Raw genomic sequence first — 23,577 nt, 5'->3', positions numbered from 1 at the left:
GTTGAATAAAGTTTGAAATGCTTCCAGTTGTACTTGAGTCTTTAGGGAAGCTTCAGCATGCCAGTCATGGAATTTTATTCTACAGAAAATCAAGGTTTGGGGTCAGCTGTCTTTTTCATTGAGCTCCATTCACTTGACTGTAAATTTACACTGAGTACGCAAGATTTTAGTTTCTAATGCTATTGTTTTTAAATTGCTACGTGCAATGACATTGAGCTACCTTAATTGAAAGCTCATAGTCTAGTCCCAAGTACATGTGCATCTGTTTTTGTTCTAACATTGACTTGGTGAGTATCCTTAAGGACCAAAAAGATGACTTTTCTTCTCTATGATTGTTTAATGTCTTATTCTTTTTTACCTACTTCCCTTAAACAAATAGTTACTTAACTAGGCTAAGAATAGTGGCTGATGCCTGTAATCCCAGCACTTGACAGGCTCAGGCAGGAGGATCACAAGTTTCAGGCCATCCTGGGGTACGTAGTGAGTTCCAGGTCAGCCTAGGCTACATATTGAGACCCTGTCTCCAAATAAACAAAAATAAAAAACAAAACAGAAAAAAGCCACTTACCCATGAGTCAAGGCAATTTTAACAAATCCTTTGCGCTGGCGGATGAACAGCGTGGATTTTCCTGGGTGAGCATCCAGTGCTTCCTCTGCACCCCCAAGGACAATGACAGAAATGTTCCCACCTCCCTCCTTGCTCAACACATGGGACACGCTCTTCTTAGACACTGAAACTGGCCCTTCGTGAGTCAAACAGAAAGTGTAGTCACTCCTTCGTGAGTCAAACAGAAAGTGTAGTCACTCCTTCTTAAGAATTAAACTTTTTCTATAATACTCTGCAGCAACAGTGAGCATTTACCAAAATTTTCTACATTGATTGCTTTTGTACAAACTGCAGGTTTATGGGGTTTTTGTATGTTTGTATTTTTTGAAATAGGGTCTGGTGTGACTCGGGCTGGTCCCAAACTCCCTGTGTAGCTGAAACTGACCTGGAACTTCTGATCCCACTGCCCCACTTCTGTCCTGTGCTTTCCTTTTCTTTCTTTTACTTTCTTTCCAGACAGGGTGTTGCTTTGTAGTCCTAGGTAGAACTCACTCTGTAGATCGGGGGCCTTGAACTCACAGCACACTTCCTGCCTCAGCCTCCCAAGTGCTGGGATTATAGACATGTGTCACCGTATCTCGATGATAATTGCTTTTTAATGTCTTATGTTTCCTTCCACTGTACATTTTATACATTTTTAATCATAACAGAATGTGTTAGACCACCTTTATAAAGACAGCATATCTCATCTTTAACACAAATAATGTTGATTTTATTATGACTCCCTACTATTGAGGAAATGCAGAATTCTGAATGATTCATAGTCTCTCTCTGTGCTGGACAGCTTTAGTTCTCAACTTGACACACCAGAGTTGAGGGAGCCTTATTTGGGGAATTGTTTCCATTGAACCAGCCTGTGGTCATGTCTGTGAGGCATTTCCTTGATTGTTGAGTGATGTGGGAGAGCCCAGTCCACTGTGGGCAGTGCTACCCCTGGGCAAGTTGTCCTGTATTGCATAAGAAAGCAGGCTGAGCACAGGCCAGAGGGATTGAGGCAGTAAGCAGCGTTCCTCCATGGACTGTGCTCCAGGTTCCTGCCCCAAGTTTTTGCACTGGATTCCCTAATGATGGACTGTGCTGTAAGCAAAATAAATAATTTCCTCCTCAAGTTGTTTTTGATTAATGTTTTTATCACAGCAATTGAAGGCAAATTAGAAAAGAAAGTGGTACCAGAAGTGGGGTATTGCTGTCACGGAGCTGGCCAGTTGTTTTGAGGAGGATTGTGGAAGGTTTTGGAGCTTTGGGCTGGAAAAGTCCTTGAGTGTTTAGAGGTTAGTGAGCTGTTCTGTAGAAACTTGGAAAATAATTCTGAAAGAGGTGTAGACAATGGAGAACTGGTTTGTGAAGTTTCAAGAGAAGCAAAGACAATCTGGGCTGTTATGTAATATTTTGAATTGAGAATCTGTGGGTTCTGGTCAGCTGAGGCTGAAGAATCAGCTGTGATTAAGAAGAGGCCAGACCCACTGAAGTAAAACCTTTGCTTTACTGGCATAATTGATCCTGGTCATCTGGGGCTGAAAAATCAGTTGTGAGTAACAAGAGATCAGCATCACTGAGGTGAAATCTTCTGGGAAGTATTTCCTCAAGGTCAGCACACAGAAGCTGTGAATCAGAGGGGGCCTGGGCTTCAACTCAAGCTGGAAGCAGGACTCAGTATGTCTCCTATATGGTACTGGTTTTCAAGGAATGAAGGGGTCCTAGAGAGCGGCTACTGCTTGACAGCCTGAGAGGCCAGGGTGAAAGTACAGCCTCAGTTGCAGTGAAGACCCACAGGATTGAAGGGGTCATGGAAAGAATCTGTCTGGGGTTTTGTTCCCTGAGAGGCCAGAAATGCTCATTGGTGAAGGTGCAGTCTCAGTTTCAGTAGGTACCCCAGTATGTTGGAGCTGCCAGGACCATGGGACATGGGACACCCACCAGGGACTATAGCAGGTGTGGAGTGGGGCTTGCCTGAGCCTACAAGGCAAGCTGTGTGTGCTGTGGACAGCAGAGCCAGAGAAGTTAAGCTGCTCAAGCCCTTTGGAGCCCAGAAGATCGTGAGTGAATCCCAGATGCCCAGCCTGGAGTTACTTTGCTAGACTTTGGTTTTGCTTAAGTGTGCCCAATTCTTCCGTTTAAAATAAGACAGTACTTAACTTGTTTTGGATTTTACAGGAGCCCATAGTTAAGAGGCGATTAAGAAAGACTTTTAACTTTTAAAGTGTTTGAATTTTTTAAGAGCTGGGACTTTTATGGTTGTACTGTCTGATGTGATATTAACATTATCTTGGGGATAAGAAATAGAAAGGTTGTAGCTTAATAGTGATATGTTTATGTGTCAAGTTGGCAAAGGGTCAATTGTGCTGGATAGCTTTAGTTATCAACTTGACACATCTGGGTAGAGGGAGCCTCAACTGGGGAATTTCCTCTATTGGACTAGCCTGTGGTCATGTTTGTGGGGCATCTTCTTGATTATTGAGTGACATGGGAGGGCCCAGCCCACTGTGGGTGGTGCCACACCTGGGCAGGTGGGCCTATGTTGCATAAGAAAGCAGGCTGAGCAAGGGCCAGAGGAGGACGCCAGTAAGCAGCATTCCTCCATGGTCTATGCTCCAGCTTCTGCTTCCAGGTTCCTGCTCTGAGTACCTACCTTGGGCTCCCTGAGTAAAGCACTGTTTATTTATTAGACTAAATAAACCCTTTCCTCCCCAAGTTGATATTGGTCAGAGTATTTTGTCAGAGAAAAACATCTCTCCCCTTGCAAAGACAACCCTGTGGATACTGACTCTTCTAGCTTACTTCTGGCCAATTCTTGTGCCCTGCCAGGCTCCATTTCTAGGCCATTCTGTAAGCTACTGTTTCTGAGAGTCCCATCATTAATTCTATTGTCTTCTAACCTCATCTACACCCATGAACTCAGCTTCCACTTATGTGTGCTGAATTCTCCTAAACCCATCTCCTGAAAGAGCTTCCTCTTCAATCTCCAGGCCCACATCTCCAGTGGCCAAATGGACATCTCCACCTTGACAGCTCAAAGACACTGAGCTCCATGTCTCCAAACTCAGTGCATCCAATTCTCCTTCGAAACAGTTTCTCTTCCATCACGAGCAATCAAGGTGAAGGAGACCGTCACCCACCCAGTCATCACTTCTCTCATGTGTTTCCTGCTCTATTGGCCACCACTTCACTCATTCATCCCAAAACATTTATTAGGCACCTGCTCCTGGCCAGATGTTGCATTGATAATATCAGACTCTGATAATAATGATAATACACAGCTACTGCCTACCCAAGGATGAATCCAACATCAAGTCTTGTTGACACTGTCAAGCATTGCTCATTGTCTTCTATAGTTCTACCATCAGAGTCTCTGTCCAGTTTAGTCCTCATCAGGTCTTCCTGATCACTGCCATAGGCCTGCTCTGTTTTCATAGTCTCTAGCCTCTCTCCATCCAACCCATCTCAAACACACACACACACACACACACACACACACACACACACACACACACACACAAACCAACTTAAAACCCCTCATGGTTCCCTGTGGTTTACCCACAAGATAAAATCTGTAAATTCTCTGCATGATACATGAGGCTGTTATGACTAGCTCTGTGCTACCTGCTCGGGCTTAATGGGTAGACAGAAAGAACATAAGCCTTTAAACACATACTGTCCTGGTGACATCTGGTGGTTATAGGCACCCCAAAATGGGTCAAGAAGAATGGTTTTGAGTTGGGATTTGGGAAAAGCTGTAGCCACAGAAACCTCCTGTATGGTAGGTGGGTCACAGGAGGGACCCTTGGACCACAGGATGTCCTTAGAAAGCCAGTCCTTAGAGGTGATGCTGAGAACTCTGGACTTAGAGACAATAACAGCTTAATTATTTATTGGCTACAGGTTTAGGCATTCTTACTAGCGTTTAAGACACTGAAGGTTGCAGTAAAAGGAGCCATTTTATGATATCATAAATCAATGATGGCACATAGATTTCACTGAGATGTCAGCTCTAGCAAAGGGGAATGTCTATGGGCACCATATGGAGAAAGACTCAGACTGACTGTGCCTGGCATGGCCATGAAGAGGGCAGCATAGTCCTGTCTTATGCCAGGACTTTACCACACTTTCTCTTAACTACTGTGCTCAAATTTACTAGTGCTTTGAATCAGCAAGCAGTAAACTGAAAATCTATTTCTGTGACTTTTTTGAAATAAAAAAAAATTACCTTTGATTTTGTTCCTTTTATAAAACTCTAACCCAGTGTCTACAAAACAAGGAGAAAGGAATAATTTTCTTTTTTGTAGTTTGGGGGGTTAGTGCACCCTCTAGAGGCCAAATGGCAGATCACTTGGGCGTTTGGGGGGTTAGTGCTCCCTCTAGAGGCCAGATGGCAGATCACCTGGGAGTTTTGGGCGTTAAGTCACCTTCTAGTGTGTCCTGGAGCCCACATTGGGCTGAGTTCTGCTTAAGAGCTGAAAAACTGAAATAGAGCCTGCAATACCAGCCGCAGATCCTGGTATTTTATGATGCCATATATATAATGGCAGTACTGACTAGAGAAATTAATAGGAAGCTCTGAAAATCTGGAAGGTCATGGAAAGTCTGTTCCTAAATATGCCACTCACTGATCTTGAAGGTACCATTTAAAAAAAAGACATCTGTTTTTCTTTATACACAGGAACTGCATATGTAATTATGATCATCCTACATGATTTAAGTATAAAATACTTTGCAAGCTATTGAAGTACACAGCCAAAAATTGATCAAGTTGGAAAACCAAATCAATTGAGCCTCTTAAGATGAAATGAGATATCAGCACAGGCTTAGGCTTCTGTATACATTTATACAGCATCTCTAAAATGTTTCAGATTAATTTTATTCTCAGAATTAGTAAAATTTATGGCTTCACTAATCAAAGAGCTTTCCAATGGTTCCGAGTAGCAGACAAGGCCAGGCACAGTGGCACAGCTACAGCTCCAAAACTTAGGAGGTGGAGCCAGGAGTAAGGAACTCAAGGCCTGAAGGCCAGCCTGGGCTGCACAGTGAATCTCTGTCTCACCCCCGCCCCCAAAAAAAAAAAACAACAAAACCAGAGTAGAGCAGATGGACTCTTATTTCTCTCTCCTTTTCTTCTGATCTCCTTTCCCTTCCTTTCCCTTTCAGTGCTGGGGGTGGGATGGGGTGGTGGAAGCGGGCCTTGTTCATACCAGACAAGCACTGTACCAGACCTATATCCAGAGTCCCAGGAGTCTTATTTCTAACCAAAGCTGTATATAATCTAGGAGGACAAAGACAGCACACTGAATGGTTCGTGTCAATGTGATTACTTCAAGATACTATGGAGGGCTTTTCCATTTCTATTATTCATAAAAGTATGCAAAGTACCTCTCCAAAGATGTGATTATCACTTGTTTGGGTCATGACTGTTTTCCTACATCTAGCTATACAAGATGCATTCATTACTTTATTCTTCCACTGGATTAATATCTATTGAACATTCCTTTGTTGGAGTCGCAGTGTTAAATACTTGGGATGGAACGGAAATAAAAATGGCACATTCTCAAGCTCCTGGCACACAGAGTTCAGGAGTGGGTGTGAGGAAGATCCACAGAATGTAAAACCAAGCAAGTGCTCTGTGTCTGCGGCCATCCTAGTATGCTGGAGAAACAGCGACCTTCCATTACTTACCACTGCTCATCAGATACTCTCGGAAGAGTGGGCACCGGAACCAGAATGGGAGCACGTGGAGGTATGCAGTGAAGCCGGGAAACAGCTCTTTGAAGTCCGAGTAATTTGTACAAAAATTTCCAAAGGCTCCAGCCACAAGTACTCCATGGGGGTGAAACCCAAATATATAGTTGTGACCTGGATCCAAGTCCTGGGTTTTGACGAGCTATAGCACATTGTGTTGAGATAAGGAAATGAAATGTCCCCGTATTAGTTTCCAGTGAGAAACAGCTGGGCTCATGATTACTCTTAATGTCAGCAGGGAGTGGAGAACATGACTCATTTTAGTTCCCTGGGTTGGAGTGTTTTTTCAAATTCTGAACTATCTGCTGAGCCCAGATCCCTCCACACACAGCCTTCTAGACTTTTATCAACTTGGCTTAAAGTTCATTTAGTAACTTTGGCCAAAGTGCAAGCTTTGTCTGCTCTGATTTGCTTATGTCCACCAGTCCCCCACAAAACAAGTGTTGGAAACTTAATTCCCTAACGCAGTAGTGTTGAGAGGTGGGGTCTTGTGAGAGGGGATCAGATCACCAGGGCAGAGTGAACCAAATAACACCATTACTGTGGGTGTTCATCCTTCTAAAAGACAAGTTTGCCCCTCTGACACTTTCTTGCCCTCTCTTTCCCTTCTGCATCTGCCGCAGGTGAAGCAGCAAGAAGACACTCATCAGATACCGAAACCTTGCTACTGGACGCCCCCAGACTCCAGGACAGTGAGAAATACACTGTTTTGTTTTGTTTTTCATATAAAGTTCTGATGTTCTGGTACTCCATTCTAGGAGCACAAATGGACTAAGACACACTCCCTTGACAAGGAAAAGGCTTGAGATACATGTAATGAAAACATACTTCCACTCATCTCCCAACTCAAAATAATACTTAAGAAGACAATTCTACTCACATGAATTGGAAAATAGTCGTTAAAGTACCTCCAAACAGTCCAGTTTCGGACCCAGTTGGATCTCCTGCCTCCTTGCTCTGGGGTACGCCAGTCAAAATAAAGCCAGGTCAAATATGGGACATAAAGGAACCAGTAGTTGTGTATGATCAGTATCACAATGATTGCAACACACACCTGTGCTGTAAGAAAGGGAAATGTACTGAAATCGGAATCAGTCATTACCTGCTCCCAATACTTCACAGTCATTGACCTATGGACGTAACATCCCCAAGGAGTACTGCCTGAGTTCCTGCTCAGGTGAGGTTATGTACAGATTGTTTGATGCTTATTATATGTGAAGCACCATCCCGGTCCCTTGACTGGATGTTTTCATTTAATCCTCCTGAATCACAACAGCAATGGAGTAGACAAAGACCTCTTAATGCCCTTTTTACAGATGAGAGAATGGAGGCTCTAGATTATTTTTTTAGATAGGGTCTTGCAATAGAGCCCAGGTTGTCTTTGAACTCACTTAGTAGATTAGGCTGGCCTCGACTTGTAATCCTCCTGTCTTAGCATCCTGGAATTATAGACACGCAACACTATGTCTGGATAGGATTTTTTTTCAATAATAGAATTTTGATTTTGTAGAAAACCTTATTATCATGAGGCACACGACATTATTTAGAGATGAAATATCATGCTGTGTATAACTTAATTTGTTACTTTCAAATGGTTTTTAAAGTAGCAACAATAAATGTGTTGCAGATCCCTGCAGTTTGCTGGCCAGTCAGCCTCGCTCCAGGGTCAGTGAGAGATCTTTTCTCAAAAAAATAGAGATATGGTAAGATAAGTGATATCAATCCCTAGCCTCCACACAACACACACACACACACACATCCTCACATGAACACATACACACACACACACACACGCACGCACACATGCACACATGCACACACGCACGCCTGCTTTTACTGTAGTCTAGCTACCATGCTTCTCGGTATTCATCCACAGGAGTTGAAGATTTATGTCCACTAAAGGCTTGCACATTGATATTTATAGAACTGTTTGTAATTGCTAAAACTTAGAAGCAACCAATATATCTTTACAGGTGAATGAGTAAAGAAACAGCAGTATTATCTAGACAATGAAAAATTTTCACCACTAAAAAGAAATGAGTCACTGAAAAGACACAAAAGGGTCTGGAGAGATGACTTGGGGGTTAAGAGCACGTACTGCTCTTCCAGAACCCAGATTCACTTCCCAGCACCCGCATGGTCACTAACACCTATCCTTAACTCCAGTTCCAGGAGATCCAATACTATCTTTTGGCCTCTGTGAGCACCAGGCACACACATGGAGCACTTACATACATGCAAGCAGAACACTTATACATATAAAATAGAAATAAATAAATCTTTTTAAAAAAGACACCAGACAAGAGACTCTTAAATGTATACTACTACTACTACTACTACTACTACTACTACTACTACTACTACTATTATTATTATTATTATTATTATTATTATTGTCTTTTTGAGACATGGTCTCCCTGTGCCCCCAGCTGTCCTGGAATTCACTATGAGGACCAGGCTGGCCTTGAACTCACAGAGATCTGCCTGTCTCTGCCTCCCAAATGCTGGGATTAAAGGTGTGCACCACCACACCCGGCAAATGTATATTATTATGAGACAGAAGTGAACATGAAAATGAAGCACACTCTGATTGCAACTGCATGACATTCTAGAACAGGCAAAATCACAAACTAATTAGAAGACCAGAGGGCTGGAGAGATGGGTCAGCAGTTAAAAGTATGCATTGCTCAGGGGCTGGAGAGATGGCTCAGTGATTAAAAGCACAGACTGTTTTTGCAGAAGACCCAGGTTCGATTCCCAGCACCCACACGGCAGCTAACAACTGTCTGTAACTACAGTTCCAGGAGATCCGACACCTTCTTCTGTCTTCCACCGGGACTGCATGACACAGGTGCACTTACACATGCAAGCAACATACACATACATACAAAATAAATTTTTTTTGGTCTTTTTGAAGCAGGGTCTCCCTGTAGCCCCAGCTATCCTGGAACTCCCCATGTAGACCAGGCTGGCCTTGAACTCACAAAGACACAAAGATCCACCTGCCTCTGCCTCCCAAGTGCTGGGACTACAGGTGTGCACTACCACACCCGGCTTAAATTTAGTTACTTTTTTTGGGGGGGGGGTTCTTTTTTGAGACAGGGTCTCCCTGAATCCCCAGCTGGCCTGGAACTCACTATGTAGATCAGGTTGGCCTTGAACTCACAGAGATCCTCCTGCCTCTGCCTCCTGAGTGCTGGGATTAAAAGCATGAGCCACCACACCCGGCGAAATAAGTAATTTTTTTTAAAGTGTATGCATTGCTCTTGCAGAGGACCTGAGTTTGGTTCCCAGCCCCCATGTTGGGAAGCTCACAAGCATATGTAACTCCAGTTCCAAGGAATCTGTTGCCTTCTTCTGGCCTCTGTGGACACCCGCACTCATGTGTACATACGCCACACACACTCCTATTTGGGAAACTATGGGATGGAGAGATAATGATATATCAAGGGAGGTTTATCCTGTGCAATGTAGGTATCTCTCCAATAGGAGATATTGACCACAAAGGAGGTTAAATATATCAGCACTGGCTGGCACTGGTGTAACTGGGATGTCTTTGTGCCTTGTCAAGTTTGCTGTGAGGTTAGCATTGCTCTAAAAGATTGTCTTTAAAAGAACTTAAAATAGTAGCATAAAGTAGGAAGATATCCAGATGTGAAACAAAAAATTGTGCAGAAAGTCTTTGGAATGTTACCAGGTTTGGCACCCAAACTGGGTCCCTTTTGCCAATATGTTATCTATGGAGCCGATAGCAAGATGGGGCACCAAGTGGGGAGTGAAGGGGGCTAGATCCTACAGAAGAGAAACTCAAATACTGACTTTTCCTGCTCTCCCTCTGGTTTGGGAGCCTATAGAGAACAGAAATGAGGTGAGGATAAAGTAACACTGGAGAACAATATTGATGTCTTCTGGGAACAGGCAGCGATTTTGACAGAACCAGGCAGCTCCTCTCTTCACTCCCTCTGTGCTCCTGTTGCTGCCCGGGCAATCACCAATAGTCATGGTGCTGAGAATGTATCATTCAGCAGTGCAGATGGAATTGTAAAGCAGCCCAGGGTTGTCTGCCAGTCACTCTGGCAGCCAGATTCAGCTAGACCACCAGACTGCTGCTAGACCACCAGACTGCTGGTCTACAGGCACCCAAACCTCAAAGACGAACGAGATTCTGGAAGAGCAGAAGCACAGCTAGGTCACCCTAGGCAGTGCTCAGGGGAACAAGAACAATTCTGATGTTATGCCATTTCCCGGGAAGGTGTGAAGAGGCATCTGTCACCACAGATAGGGCACCAAAGACAGACCAAAGAAACAATGGTACTCAAGGCCAGCTTGGTGAACCAGTGAGTTTACTGGGTTCCTTACGAAAGCATGGTGAAGGGTTATTTCACAGGAGCATAAGAGAGGTTACTTACAGAAGCATGGGCGAAGGCCTACTTGCAGGAATATAGGTTACTTACAAGCACATGGATGAGGAAATCGTTACATAGCATATGACTTGTGAGAAAGCCACAATAATTATTAGTTTTAGTTAGTTATCAGTCACCAATGACTGAGACGTTTTAAAACATAAATTTTGTATGGTTTAACTAAATATGTTATTTGATTTATTCTCAGGTAAATCTATTATTAGATTTGTTTAATTAAGAAGGTCAAGGATGAAAAGCATATGCCAACATGTTAATGACGGCTGTATAGAATTTTTCTATGGTTTTGAACCCAGGGCCTTGTGCATTCTAAGCAAGCATTTTTTCATTAAGCTACATCCCAGTTCTACTCTCGTCTAAAAGTTCTAAGTTTTTCAACTTTTCCAAATTTTCTTTTCTTTTCTTTTTTGGACAGCGTCTCCCATAGCCCCAGCCTGCCTGAACTATGTAGACCAGACTGACCTCCAACACACAGAGATTCACCTGCTTCTGCCTCCGGAGTGCTGAGATTAAAGGTGTGCACCACACGCCCAGCATAGAATGAATTTTCTTACAATGAAAAATCATTGTCATATTTTGTTTTACTTTGTTTTTGTGGTCCTGGGGATTTGTTCTAGCTTCATTTCTGCTGCTGTGATAAAACATCCCAACAAAAATGCAGCTGAGGAAAGAAAAGGGTTTATTTGGCTTACAATTCCAAGTCAGTCCATCACTTCAGAGGAGTCATGGGAGGGACTCAACCAGTCAGTGACATCACATCTGCAGTCCAGAACAAAGGAAGCATAAAGCATCCTAGCTTGCTTTGCTTTCCTGAGCTTTCTCCTGTCTCACCTAGTTCAGGATCCTTTGCCTGGGGAACAGTGTCGCCTAGCAGTCTTCCTACCTCAAGGAGCACTCTAGACAATTCCCCACAGACACGCCCATAGACCATGGATAGACTGTTACTCAACGGGGCTGGGGAGATGGCTCAGCAGTTAAGAGCACTGGCTGCTCTTGCAGAGGACCCAGGTTCAGTTCCCAGCACCCACATGGTGGCTAATAAATCATGACACCCTCTTCTGATGTCTGTGGGTATTGCATGGCCTAGGTGCACTTAATACATGCAGACAATACACTTATACACATAAAATAAAAATAATAAATAAAAAAAATTTTAAGCTGGGTGTGGTGGTGCACACCTTTAGTCTCAGCTCTCAGGAGGCAGAGGCAGGTGGATGTCTGTGAGTTCAAGGCCAGCCTGGTCTACATAGTGAGTTCCAGGCCAGCTGGGACTACAGGGAGACCTTGTCTCAAAAAAAAAAAATTTTTTTTTTTTAAAAAAAGACAGTTATGTGTGCACACCTTTAGTCCCAGTACTAGGGAGGTAGAGGCAGTCAGATCTCTGTCAGATAGAGGCCAGCCTGGTCTACATAGTGAATTTCAGTACAGCTGGGGCTGCAGGGAGACCCTGTCTCAAAAAGACAAAAAAAAAAAAAAAAAACAGTTACTCAAATGAGACTGTCTTCCCAGAGAATACTTAGTTATGAGAAGTTGGCATTTAAAACTAACCCAGGATTGAACCCAGGGCTTCAAGCTAAACAAGCACTCTCTTGCCGAGCTATAATCTCAACCCTCAGAAAGATCTTTTAAAAAAGAAGTTAAATTATTCTACCAAAAGGGGGAAAAATTCAAGCCAAACTCTGAAAAACAAATCTCACAGAAGAACAGTCACATCTTTAAAAGGCTCCAATTAAGATTTGATCAAAACACCTTATATGTGTGTATGAAATTTTCAATAAATTATTGATTTAAATAAAAAGCCTCCAATTAAGATTTCATAAGCAACGTGCAACATGAAAACAGATCAAAATTTATGTATTTACATTATCAATATTAAGAAATGACTCCATGTTTTACTAGTATGTACATCCTTCCCTTTCACATCCAAGAAGTTTGAGTTTTTCCCCAATAAAACTGTTTCTATCTGACCATGATAGTACACACCTGTAATCCCAGTACTCAGGAGGCCAACGTGAGAGGATCAGGAGGCCAGCCTGGCTTACAAGAGATCCCATTTTAAAAAAAACAAAAGCAAAACAACAGGGGTTGGCAAGATGGCTCAGCAGGTAAGGGCACTTGCTGCCAAGTTTGAAGGCCTGAGTTCGACTCCCAGGTCTCACACAGAGGAGGGTGAAAACCAACTTCCATAAGTTGTCCTCTGACCTCCACATGCATTCTGTGGCACCCATGTATCCACAGATACACATATACACATAAATAAATGTAAAAAAAATTTAACAAAAAATCTGTTTCTATGCTTATTTTAATGATTTAACATGAAATGGGGAAAGTAAATGGAAATCACATGCAAGCAAAACCCATTAGAATTTCTGTTCAGCTACATTCCTGAAAGCATCTTGACTCAAAACATGAACCAACGCCATTTGCTGTCTTCTGACTTTTCTGGCTCTTTTTTTTTTTTTAAAGACAGTGTCACTGTGCAACCCTGACTAGCCTGGAACTCACAGACATTCCCCTCCCTTTGCTTCCCAAATTCTGGGACTAAAGGCATGTGTCACCATGCCCAGCCCTTCTAGTCTTTATAACTCATACTTTAAAAGAAATTCTGTCCCAGAGTTTCTTAAAATGGTGCAAAAGACAAATGTTGCAACCTGGTTTACCTCATGTGCGTTTACCCCACACTTTAGAAGTATTACTTAAGCACAACATTTTTCACCTCTTAAATCTATTTTTGACCTAGCTCTTTATCTACAGAAGGCAAATAAAATCCAAACAAGAATCTAGTTAAAAACAAGTCCTCTGATCTGTGTACTTTGGAAAGACTTGCAAACTTGAGACAAAACATGCAGAAACCATGTAGCTGCGTGCGGGAAGCCATGAAACTATCCTGACCAAAGGAGGCCTCTGTGCTCAGGAGAGTCTAAGAATCTAGTATGAATCAGTCAAGTGAACGGCAAGATGTTCCCCCTCAAATATTCCAGCTCAACGGAGACTAAAAAGATGTGACAAGTAAACAAAGAGGCATGGCTCCTTCACTCTAAAGAGACAGTGGCTACGATATGAATATGGAGCTACCACTGCTACGATACGAATAATGTCTACGGGGTGCATCACAGCACAGAATCTGGACGGGATGTTTGTACTGTGAATACTGTGACTGAAATTCTCTGAAGTGACATCTGTACTATGGATCTGTAGACTGCTTAGTGGCCAGACACTAAGTGAGGAATGGGATGCTGGAGAACCTCTGTACCTGGCCCAACATGCTCCCTGCTACCAGGTAAAACTCAGAGTGTATTGCTAAGCTTAGTCAATCTCTAGCTTCATCAGCCATGAAGCTTAGAGTCCTGTGAGATAACATCAGAAACCTAGATGAGAGACTTCTGGCATGCGGTAGGTCACTCCCTGATGCCTCCACCAATGTGTTGTAAATATGCTGATTTATGACTTTCTTTAGCCCTGTGATTGTGTAAGTTCATTTGACCTCTTCCACAGTGGTCTCAATCCTTCCTTGGTTGTGCACATTGACTCAGAATAAATCCCATCTTATTTCCTTTGGAACAGGAATGGTGTTTTAACATGACACTCTTAGGAGAATGCCCCTGATTTACACAAAATCAGTAAATATAATCAGTAATATACACTGGTGTCTTTTGGGGTAAAGAGCAGCCATGTCTGTAAGTTACTCTTTGAAGGTATTCAGAGGACTGGAGAGATGGCTCAGTGGCTAAGAGCACTGGCTGCTCTTGCAGAGGATCTGTGTTCAGTTCCTGACACCTACATGGTGACTAACAACCATCTTTTAGTTCCAAGGGATTCAATGCCTTCTTCTGGTCTCTATGGGCATTGCATGCACATAGTGCACCTACATACATGCACACAAAACACTGATGCACATTTTTAGGTATTCATAAAATAATGATAGTATGTAAATGGGGAGGAGGGCACAGAGAGGAAGAGGGGAGAGAGAGAGAGAGATGAGGGGAGGCCAAGAAAGGAAGGCAGTTTGTTCCTCCATTGATGTGGCAATATTCTGGCCAATACCAACGTGGGGAGGAAAGGGTTTATTTGTCTTTCATCTCCCAGGCCACAGTTCATCAGGAAGCCCAAGGTAGGAACTCAGTGCAGGAACTTGGAGGCAGGAGCTGAAGCACGGGCCATGGAAGAATGCTGCTTACTGACTTGCACAGGCCAGTCAATGGAGGCAATTCCCCAACTGAGGTACCCTCAATGTAGGTGTGTCGAGTTGACACTTTATCGTCCTCTTTTTTTTTTTTAAAAAAAAAAAAAAAAAAAAAAAAAAAAAAAAAAAAAAAAAAGTTGGCGGTGTGATAATTTAGATTAAGCATATGGAGTTTTCTAATTTTCCATAACTATTATTTCTGAAGTTCTTTCAAAATAAAAGTAAGAATTTAGTGGCCTTCCCTCCCTGGGTCAAACTTCTGAGAGTCTGCATTTTAACAAAAAATTCAGCAGGTAGTGATCCTCATCTTCTATTTTTCTTTTTCTTATTTTGAATGATGAGGTCTCCCAGTAGTGCCAGCTGACCTGGAACTCCCTATGTAGAGCAGGCTGGCTTTGATCTCACAGAGACCCGCCTGCCTCTGCTACCCCCATGATGGGATGAAAGGTGTGTGATACCACGCCTGGCTCAAAGGTCAGTCAGAGCTAGTGAGACCCTGCCTTAAACAAAAACAACACCAGGCATGGTGGCACACACTTTTAATCCCAGCACTTGGGAGGCAGAAGCAGGAGACTCTAAATTGGAAACCAGCCTGGTCTATATAGTGAGTTCCAGGCCAGCTAGAGCTACACACAGAGACCCCATCTCAAAAAACAAAACACCTAATAACAACAAAAACAATTACACAAAGATTTCTTAGATATGACATCAAAGCATACTCTCTGAAAAACTAAATTAGGGCAGAGGCGATAGCTCAGTGGCTAAAAGTGCTTACCACGGAAACCTGATGAGCCTGATGACCTGAGCTTGGATCCCCAGAACTTAAGTGAAAGTCAGTCACCTGCAATTCCAGTAGGTCTACAGCAAAATGGGAGGCCAAGAGAGGAGACTCTCCCAGAAGCTCACAGGCCAGCTAGCTGGCTTAGGGAATGACAGGTGAAGAGATTGCCTCAAACAAGGTAGAGAAGTGAAAACTGACACTCCTCCACTGGCAAACTGGCATGTGGGGGCCTGTACACCCACACATGAACACACACACACACACGAACTGATAAAACAGACTTCATCAAAATTAAAACATTCTGCTCTTCAAATGACACTGTTTAGAGTGTGAAAAGAGACTGACAAGGCACCTTCTTGATCATAGCTATGCCATGTTGGAGTCCAGACAAATCTAGCCTCTGAAAACTAAAAGGCAGCTGGCCCAGGGTATGGGAACAGGTATGTGTGGCTTAAGTACACCAAGGTATGGGTTTGAAAACACATCAGCAGGCCGCTGGTTGCCTGGAGAACAGGTCAGCGTGTCTCTAGTTTTTCCTGCTAACTGCAGATTTATGGCTTCTGTGTTTCATGCCTGGCTTGCTTTTACAAAATAATAATTGTTATAGGGGCTTTCCACCCCTAAGCTATGGAAAGGCTTGGAGACATCACTAGTGATCTAAGAAATGTAAACTGAAGGCACTACACAACTAATATAACTGCAGATAATAAGATTTGACTTCATCAAACAGAGGCAAAGATATAGAACTCTCCTGCATTGCTAGTGGGAATGAAAACTGGTGCTTCTTAAAAAGTTAAACCTGTACCTGCCATGTGACTGATTTCACCAGTCCAGGCTTAAGTTTACCCAAGAAGAAAGCATCTTGGGGCTGGTGAGACGGTTTAGTGGGTAAAGGTGCTTGCAGCACAAGCCTAAAGACTTGAGTTTGATCCCCAGAACTCACATAAAGGTGGAAGGAGAGAAGCAAGTCCATGATATTTTCCTTTGATCTCCTCATGGGCGCCATAGCATTTCCACATCATACAAAAACACATGCACAAACAAACAAAGAAGTTTTAAAGATAGCATGTTCTCATGAAAAGGTTGCTAAGTGACACTTTACAGCAATGTTATTCGTGATCTCAACAACATAAATTTGCACCAACATAGAAGTGCACTAACTGCAATATGTCCATTTAACAGAACACAACATGGGAATGCAAAGCAGTGACTTATTGGTAAGGCAAAACACTCATACAAATAAATAATAAATAAATAAACAAACAAACAAATAAAAATATTTAAAAACAAATTAAGAGCCAGATGTGGTGATACACACCTTTAATCCTAGCACTCCAGAAGCAGAGGCAGGAAATCTCTGTGAGATGAGGTCAGCCTGGTCTACATAGTGAGTTCTAGATTAGATGGTGCTGCATGGAAACCCTATCTCAAAAAATAAAAAAAAAAAAAAAAAAAGAAAAACCCAGAAAAAAATGTAAAATATTTAATAATGTCTCTCCCATAGGCTTGCAGGTCAGTAAGTGTTTTTCAGTTTTCCAATTTTTTTTGGAGGGGGGAAGGGTGCACAAGATCTTTCTACATTATGTAGCACAGGCTGGCCTCAAATTCAAGATCATCCTGTCTCAGCTTCCCAAGCTATGGGATTGTAGGTATACACCATCACACGCCCGCTACTTAGCATTGTACTGATATACAAGTTAGTAAGGGATATTTCAGTTTCTTGTATTGGATTTTATTAAGATTGGATGACAGGTACTTAACATTTTTTTTTCAAAGAAAGCGTCTGATTTTATAACTGACAAATGAATTTCAGGATCACCTGACCCTTTACTTCCTTCTTGAGCCCACTGACCAACCTTAGGCACTAATAATGAATGGCACAACCAGGTGCTGTGTGCATCTCACTGTGATGCTATGGAAACACTCAGCGCATCCTGGAAGACGTCCTGCCGAAAAGGTTTCATCAAAATCATTGAACTATACCAGGTATGGTGGTGCATGCCTTTGATCCCAGCACTTGGGAGGCAAAGGCAGGCAGAGTTCGAGGCAAGCCTGGTTTACACAGCAAGTTCCAGGCAAGCTAGGGCTATAAGGAGACCCTGCCTTAAAAAAAAAAAAAAACCCAAATCACTGAAATCTTATCAAGCCTGTAGCTTCTTCTTTTGTTTTTTTAATTTCTGAGGCAGAGTCTCCTTCTGTAACCCAAGGTGGCCTGGAATTCACCATCCTCCTGCCTCAGCCTTCCAAGTGCTGACATTACAAGCGTGTGCTCACACTCTAACTTCCATTTAACGCTAGAAAGGAGCAGGCAAATCCACAAAGTGACACCCTCCGCAGATTGTACAGCACAGCTTCACCAGCAAGCTCTGTTCTAAAGCAAACGACACAGAAGCCAAACACAGAGCGAGCATCTTGTTAAGACCCAAGTTCAAACACATGCCCAGTAAAAGTGGACTTTTGGTACCGTATAGGATAGCTAAATATGCCCTTGGTTTAAATTACTTTAAGCAAGATTTGCTAATCAGGCTAGCAGTGACGATGGCAATGTCATTGTATATAAAATACTTTTTTAAAATACGAATACTAAGGTATTTAAGATGGAAATATCCTAATGTGGGCTGGGGGTAGCTTGGGAGTACACTCACAGGAAGTGTAGAGTGATGACCTGATTCCATGCCCAGCAATGCAATAAAAAAATAACAATACACCCAACACTTGGGAGGCAGAGGCAGGCGGATCTCTGTGAGTTCGAGGCCAGCCTGGTCTACATAGCGAGTTCCAGGTCAGCGGGGGCTAAAGGGAAAGCCTATCTCAAAAGAATCAAAAAAAAAAAAAAAACAACCCCCAAAACAAAACAAAACAAACAAACAAACAAAAACAAAAATAAAATGCCAAATGTAATCTTTTAAAAATAAGTCAGGAGGTCAAGAGTGATACAGTGCTTGCCTAGCATGTGTGAGGCCCTAGGTTCAATTCACAATATCACAACACAAATAAATGAATTTAAAATATTTTTGAAAATAACAGATAAAAAGGGCAAAGTATTAAATAATTGGAAGCTAAAGACAGATGTAAGTAGCTCAAACCTACAATTTTAGAACTTGGAGGTAAGGCAAAAAGATTGCTGTGAGTTTGAGACCAGCCAGAGTTACATAGTCAGTGTGGACTAGAGTAACACCCCCGTCTAACAGCAGCAATAACAACAACAAAAAGAAACCCATGTAATGGGCTTGTGGGACCCTGTATCCTTCTCTTTACTCTTCTGTGTTTGAAAACATGAATCCACCGACATGCAGCATATGTGGTTCAATTTCCCTCCCCAAGCCCAGCCCTATGACCTTGTACAATAATTTCCTTGCTGTGACAGAAGTAAAGGGTTGGTCCTGCCCTTACTAAAGGGATGACATGAGCTCATATGCAGAGATATGTGGCATGTAGCTTCTATTTTGGATGGCAGAGTGGACACAATCCTACTATGAGTGCTTCTTGGGTATTTTCTTTGGCCAGGCAGCTGCCGGGTGCTACCTCACTGAGGCTGGAGACCTGGAGGCCATACAGACCTCTCAATAACCAGACATTTACAAATGCAATCAATGATAAGTTCCACAAAGGAAAGGACCTGGGCTCTCTGAGACTTCTGCGTGACTGGTTAGGAAGTGAGGCCATGGAAACGAATGCGAAGCAGCTGAAGCAGGGGCTTTGGGCACCCGGCTTTTCTACCTACTAGCTGCGTAACCCTGAGCAATTAATTCGCTTCACCTCTCGGGCCCCACGTCTGCATAGAGCGCAGGAATAGTCCTTACCTCACAGGGTTGTTCTGAGGATGGTCTGGCTAATAGTGGAAGGTGCTTGGAGTAGCACTGCACATACTAAGTGTTCCATACTCTTGTCATTAGAATGTCACTGGTCCTTTGGTGCAGAGCAAAATGGGATGCACTGTCAGCAGCCCAGCCTCAGGCTTTGGCAGGTGAGGACCTAATGAATTCGTTAATGTTTTGAATTGCCTTTTCATAAATGCTTGCTGCACACCAGAGTCATTTGGAGAGTTTTGTATTTGTTTTTGTTTTTATAAGTCTCAATGAGGGCTCCATTCCAAAACCAATGAGTTAGAAATTCTAGAGATGGAGCTTGGGTATCTAACTGTTTAAGAATCTCCTTTGGTGATTCTCATACACAGCCAGGGTTGAGATCCATGAATGCATTCAACACATAAAACCACTTCCAGCCCTTGTCAAGAAACTCCAATTGCCTCTCATATGAACACTTGAAAATTGCCCTGTTCTGACTTTTTTGTAGTTCCCTGTCTAGAACTTGTAATGCTAATTACTCTTGCCTTTACTTCTCCTTCACATCTCCTATTCAGGATTCAAGGACTTTCTTCTCCCCTTAGAGACAAGAGTTATGCAATTTGGGAGACTTTTAGATAGACCCACTGAAGGGGTACTCCAGTTGCCTCACCCTGCATCACTGTTCAGCATGGAAGAAGCCAGAGTGGTCTGTGTCCTGATTCCCTATTGGCAATTTGGGTAACCCACTCAGAGGATGGTGTGATAATAGGAGGTAGGAATTGGCTAGGCGGTTAGGGTAAAAAGACCCCAAAGAAATGTAGCCAGTTTCTTGGCTAAAAGTGAAAATATCCTTGGGCCTGTTAGCAACACACTCTGTTCGAAGGCCAAAAATGTCAAAAGTATTTGGGAGCTTGTATCTAATCCTTAAAAGATTTTAGGGTTACCTCTTCAGAGGGGGTAATGTTGGAGGGGAGGGAGTGGGCATGGATTTGATCAAAACATCTTATATGCACGTATGAAATTCTCAATAAAGTTTTTGTAAAAATTTAAAAAAACCACTTCCAATGTGTAAAATTCTATAATGCAATTATTATATAGCCCATCAGTGCACACTTATCTTAGAGCAATGATTTTTACTTTCAGCAAAGTTTAAGTTCCCAGAGAAGGCTCAGTAATCTCTCCTCTCCTCTCTCTCTCTCTCTCTCTCTCTCTCTCTCTCTCTCTCTCTCTCTCTCTCGCTTTTGCTCTCGCTCTCCCTCTCACTCTTGCTCTCCCTTTTCTCCAAGAGCACAACAAACACAAAGGATCATCTTCCAAGTGACTTCCAGGATTTGGCTCCTGGGCTGTCACTACATGAGCGTTGGCTAGTAGCAGCCAGAGCTCACTCCTGGGTGGGTTGATTTCCGGGCAGAAATTACTCAAACCCAATGCAACAGGCATTGTCTATGCATAAGCACAATTCTGGGCCAAGGAGATGGTGCAACAGAAAAAAGTGCTAAACAGCTAAACACAGAACAGTTACTGTGGCTATTTGTCCTGAGGGTGAGGAGGCAAAGCTTTCAGGTTTTAAATATCTAGAGGCCTTCCTTTTCCATCCATGAGTCAACAGTTCCAGAAACGAGTTTACCAAGTTTTGAGGTGCTAAAGTGCAACTCTATAGCCCTATTGGGTCATGGTTACATAGGGGAATATGCAGTTATCCAAACTCACTGAGCTGCCTATTTATAAATAACCTGTGCCTTTTATTGTAGATTAAGACGTGCCTCACATTAAAAATAAAACAGCAACAGGGAAACTAAAACTGGTAAAGTTATTTGTTTTGAGTGGGTTAAGAAACCACAGCGCAGAGTCCCAAGTTAGGGCCAAACGCCCTCTTTGACCTGCCTTGCTCTGGCTGACAGGGGAGCTGAGAAGGCTCAGAGCAGTCCAGGGTTGGGTACGTGTGAGAGGGAGGAGAGTGGCCGACCACCGCGCCCCTAGGCGCGGGTTCTTACCGAGCACCAGGAACGACAGGACCCACTGCAGCACCGCCGCGGTCTGCAGCCTCCGCGCCAGCGGGATGTTGAGCGGCGCGAACTCCACCTTCATGGTCCCACCCGGCGCACCCGCTGGCTGCCTGCAGCCTCCTGGGGTGGACGGAGGCGGATAACCAGGAGGCGGTGGCCCGGGAGCGGGCGGGGACAGAACTTCGACCTGGGGCGGGAGGGCGCCGCGGCTGAGGCGGCGGGCTGCCAATCACCGGCGCTCGCTGCGATCGCGGTCTGCTAGCGCACCCTCCCAGCCGCGGCTGCTGCGCCCGGGGCGCACCCCCTGCGGCGCTCCGGGCCTCGTGGGGTGCGCCGAGAAGGACCCGAGGGACCCGGGGAGGTTGCTTCTGACTAATTTGCCAGAACCTGGGATCTCCAGCAGGGACTATTGTTCAGCTGAACGATCACCCGGTGGCTTGACTCCAGCATCCGCCCTAAAACCCACCCCTTCCTCCAAACGACTGGGGACAGTTCTGAGTCTCTCAGAGGATGGAGAAAGGCTTAGGACTTGAATTTATTCAGCTGGGTTTCCACACCACCCCCATACTCCGGGGCCCGAGAGAGTGGGCTAGGGTGCAATGTTTTGTATCCTCGGATTCCTACGCGAACCTTGAACAATTTCCAACCATTCATTCTTTCAACCCGTGTCACTGAAAGCCTACCAATGGCACCATTGTGGGTATGAGGTCTTATCGGGTAGTCATGTCAGCTGTTCTCAGAGAACACAGTTCATGGGGCAGGACAGGTCTAAGCAAGTACGCAACATAATTACAAGTAAGACTCTGTTATGGCTGACCACAAGAGTCTAGGACCTAGAATCTGGTGGGACTGGGAAGTGGCTGGAGTTCCTTGATTTTTTATGCCGTTGTCTCTGCGTGTGTTCTTGCCTGCGCTCACCTGCCTACATGTTTCTGTGTGGGAGCACAAGGACATGCGTGTGGAGGACAGAGGTTCATCAGTTCATCAGTTTCTCAGGACTGCTGTTCCACCCTTCCACCTTATTTATTTATTTATTTTTATTTTTATTTTTGGTCTTTTTGAGACAGGCCACAGAGCCACAGTAGGCCTGTAACTTGCTATGTAGACAGGCTGGCCCAGTTCTCACAGAGATCCAGCAGCCTCACCTGGGGAGTGCTGGGATTAAAGGTGTGGGCCACCCTGCCCCAGGGGCACTTTGTTTGGGCTTATTGGTTTGTTTGTTTATTTATTTGTTTTGATTTTTTTTTAGCTAGAGTCTCTCACTGGAACCCAGGACTCTCTCAATTAAACTTATGGCAGCTATCCAACAAGCCCCAAGGATTCTCTTAGCCCTGGCCACTATGCCTGGCTTTTCCCTGGATTCTGAGGATGGAGCTCAGGTTCTCTTACTGGTACACAGCCTTTGCCACTTGAGGGTTTTGGTTCATTTTGTTTTGGTCTTTTTGAAATAGGGTCTCCCTGTAGCCTCCAGCTAACAGCTGATCTGGAACTTGCTGTGTAGACAAGGCTGGCCTCAATCTCACAGAGATCTACCTGCCTCTGCCTCCAGAGTGCTGAGATTGAAGGCAAGCATGACCAAGCCCGACTTGATTTGAGTTTTAACAATGAGTTTAGTTAACTGAGAAGGTCTATCAGGCAAAGGTCTTGGCAAAGGGGTTGGGGGCTGTGAATTTTTGTCTACAAAACTCATTTTGTTGTTATTGTTTTCTCATTGAAGAGTCACATTCTTTTTTTTTCCCCCCTCAGTCTTTTTGAGACAGGGTCTCCTTGTAGCCCCAGCTGACCTATTCATTATGTAGACCAGGCTGGCCTCAAACTCAAAGAGATCCCCCTGCCTCTGCCTCTGCCTCCCAAGTGCTGGGAAATTAGAAAAGTCACGGAGTTGGTGTCAGAGTAGAGCAGATTCAAATGCTGTTTTCACTGAAACGTAGAAAAATTGGGTCATCCCTTCAACTGTTGGATCCCCGGTCCGGGGTACCCAACGTCCACGGGAGGCCACACCCCAATAACTCAGTCCTCAAACCAGGAGATGCAACAAGCAAGAAGATTTTAATCATTTGC

The 23,577-nt window shown here is 43.7% G+C and overlaps 1 protein-coding gene across 1 annotated transcript in view; it reads right to left on the bottom strand.

Annotated features, from left to right (window-relative positions):
* Mogat1 (monoacylglycerol O-acyltransferase 1) overlaps nucleotides 1-21,918 on the bottom strand; it is a 31,836-nt gene extending 9,918 nt beyond the window's left edge. Inside the window, exons 1-4 of the mRNA XM_008825814.3 lie at nucleotides 21,505-21,918; nucleotides 7,218-7,396; nucleotides 6,275-6,479; nucleotides 569-743 (exon numbers count right to left, since the gene is read on the bottom strand). Of these exons, the coding sequence (XP_008824036.1) occupies nucleotides 569-743; nucleotides 6,275-6,479; nucleotides 7,218-7,396; nucleotides 21,505-21,598 (653 nt within the window). The 5' untranslated portion in view covers nucleotides 21,599-21,918. The remainder of the gene's footprint in view (nucleotides 1-568; nucleotides 744-6,274; nucleotides 6,480-7,217; nucleotides 7,397-21,504) is intronic.
* Between the last annotated feature and the right edge of the window lie 1,659 nt (nucleotides 21,919-23,577).

Source organism: Nannospalax galili, unplaced genomic scaffold (genome assembly GCF_000622305.1).
Source record: "Nannospalax galili isolate Female #2095 unplaced genomic scaffold, S.galili_v1.0 scaffold127, whole genome shotgun sequence".
NCBI classification, from domain to species: Eukaryota; Metazoa; Chordata; class Mammalia; order Rodentia; family Spalacidae; genus Nannospalax; species Nannospalax galili.
This window is presented reverse-complemented; position numbering and strand designations above follow the sequence as displayed.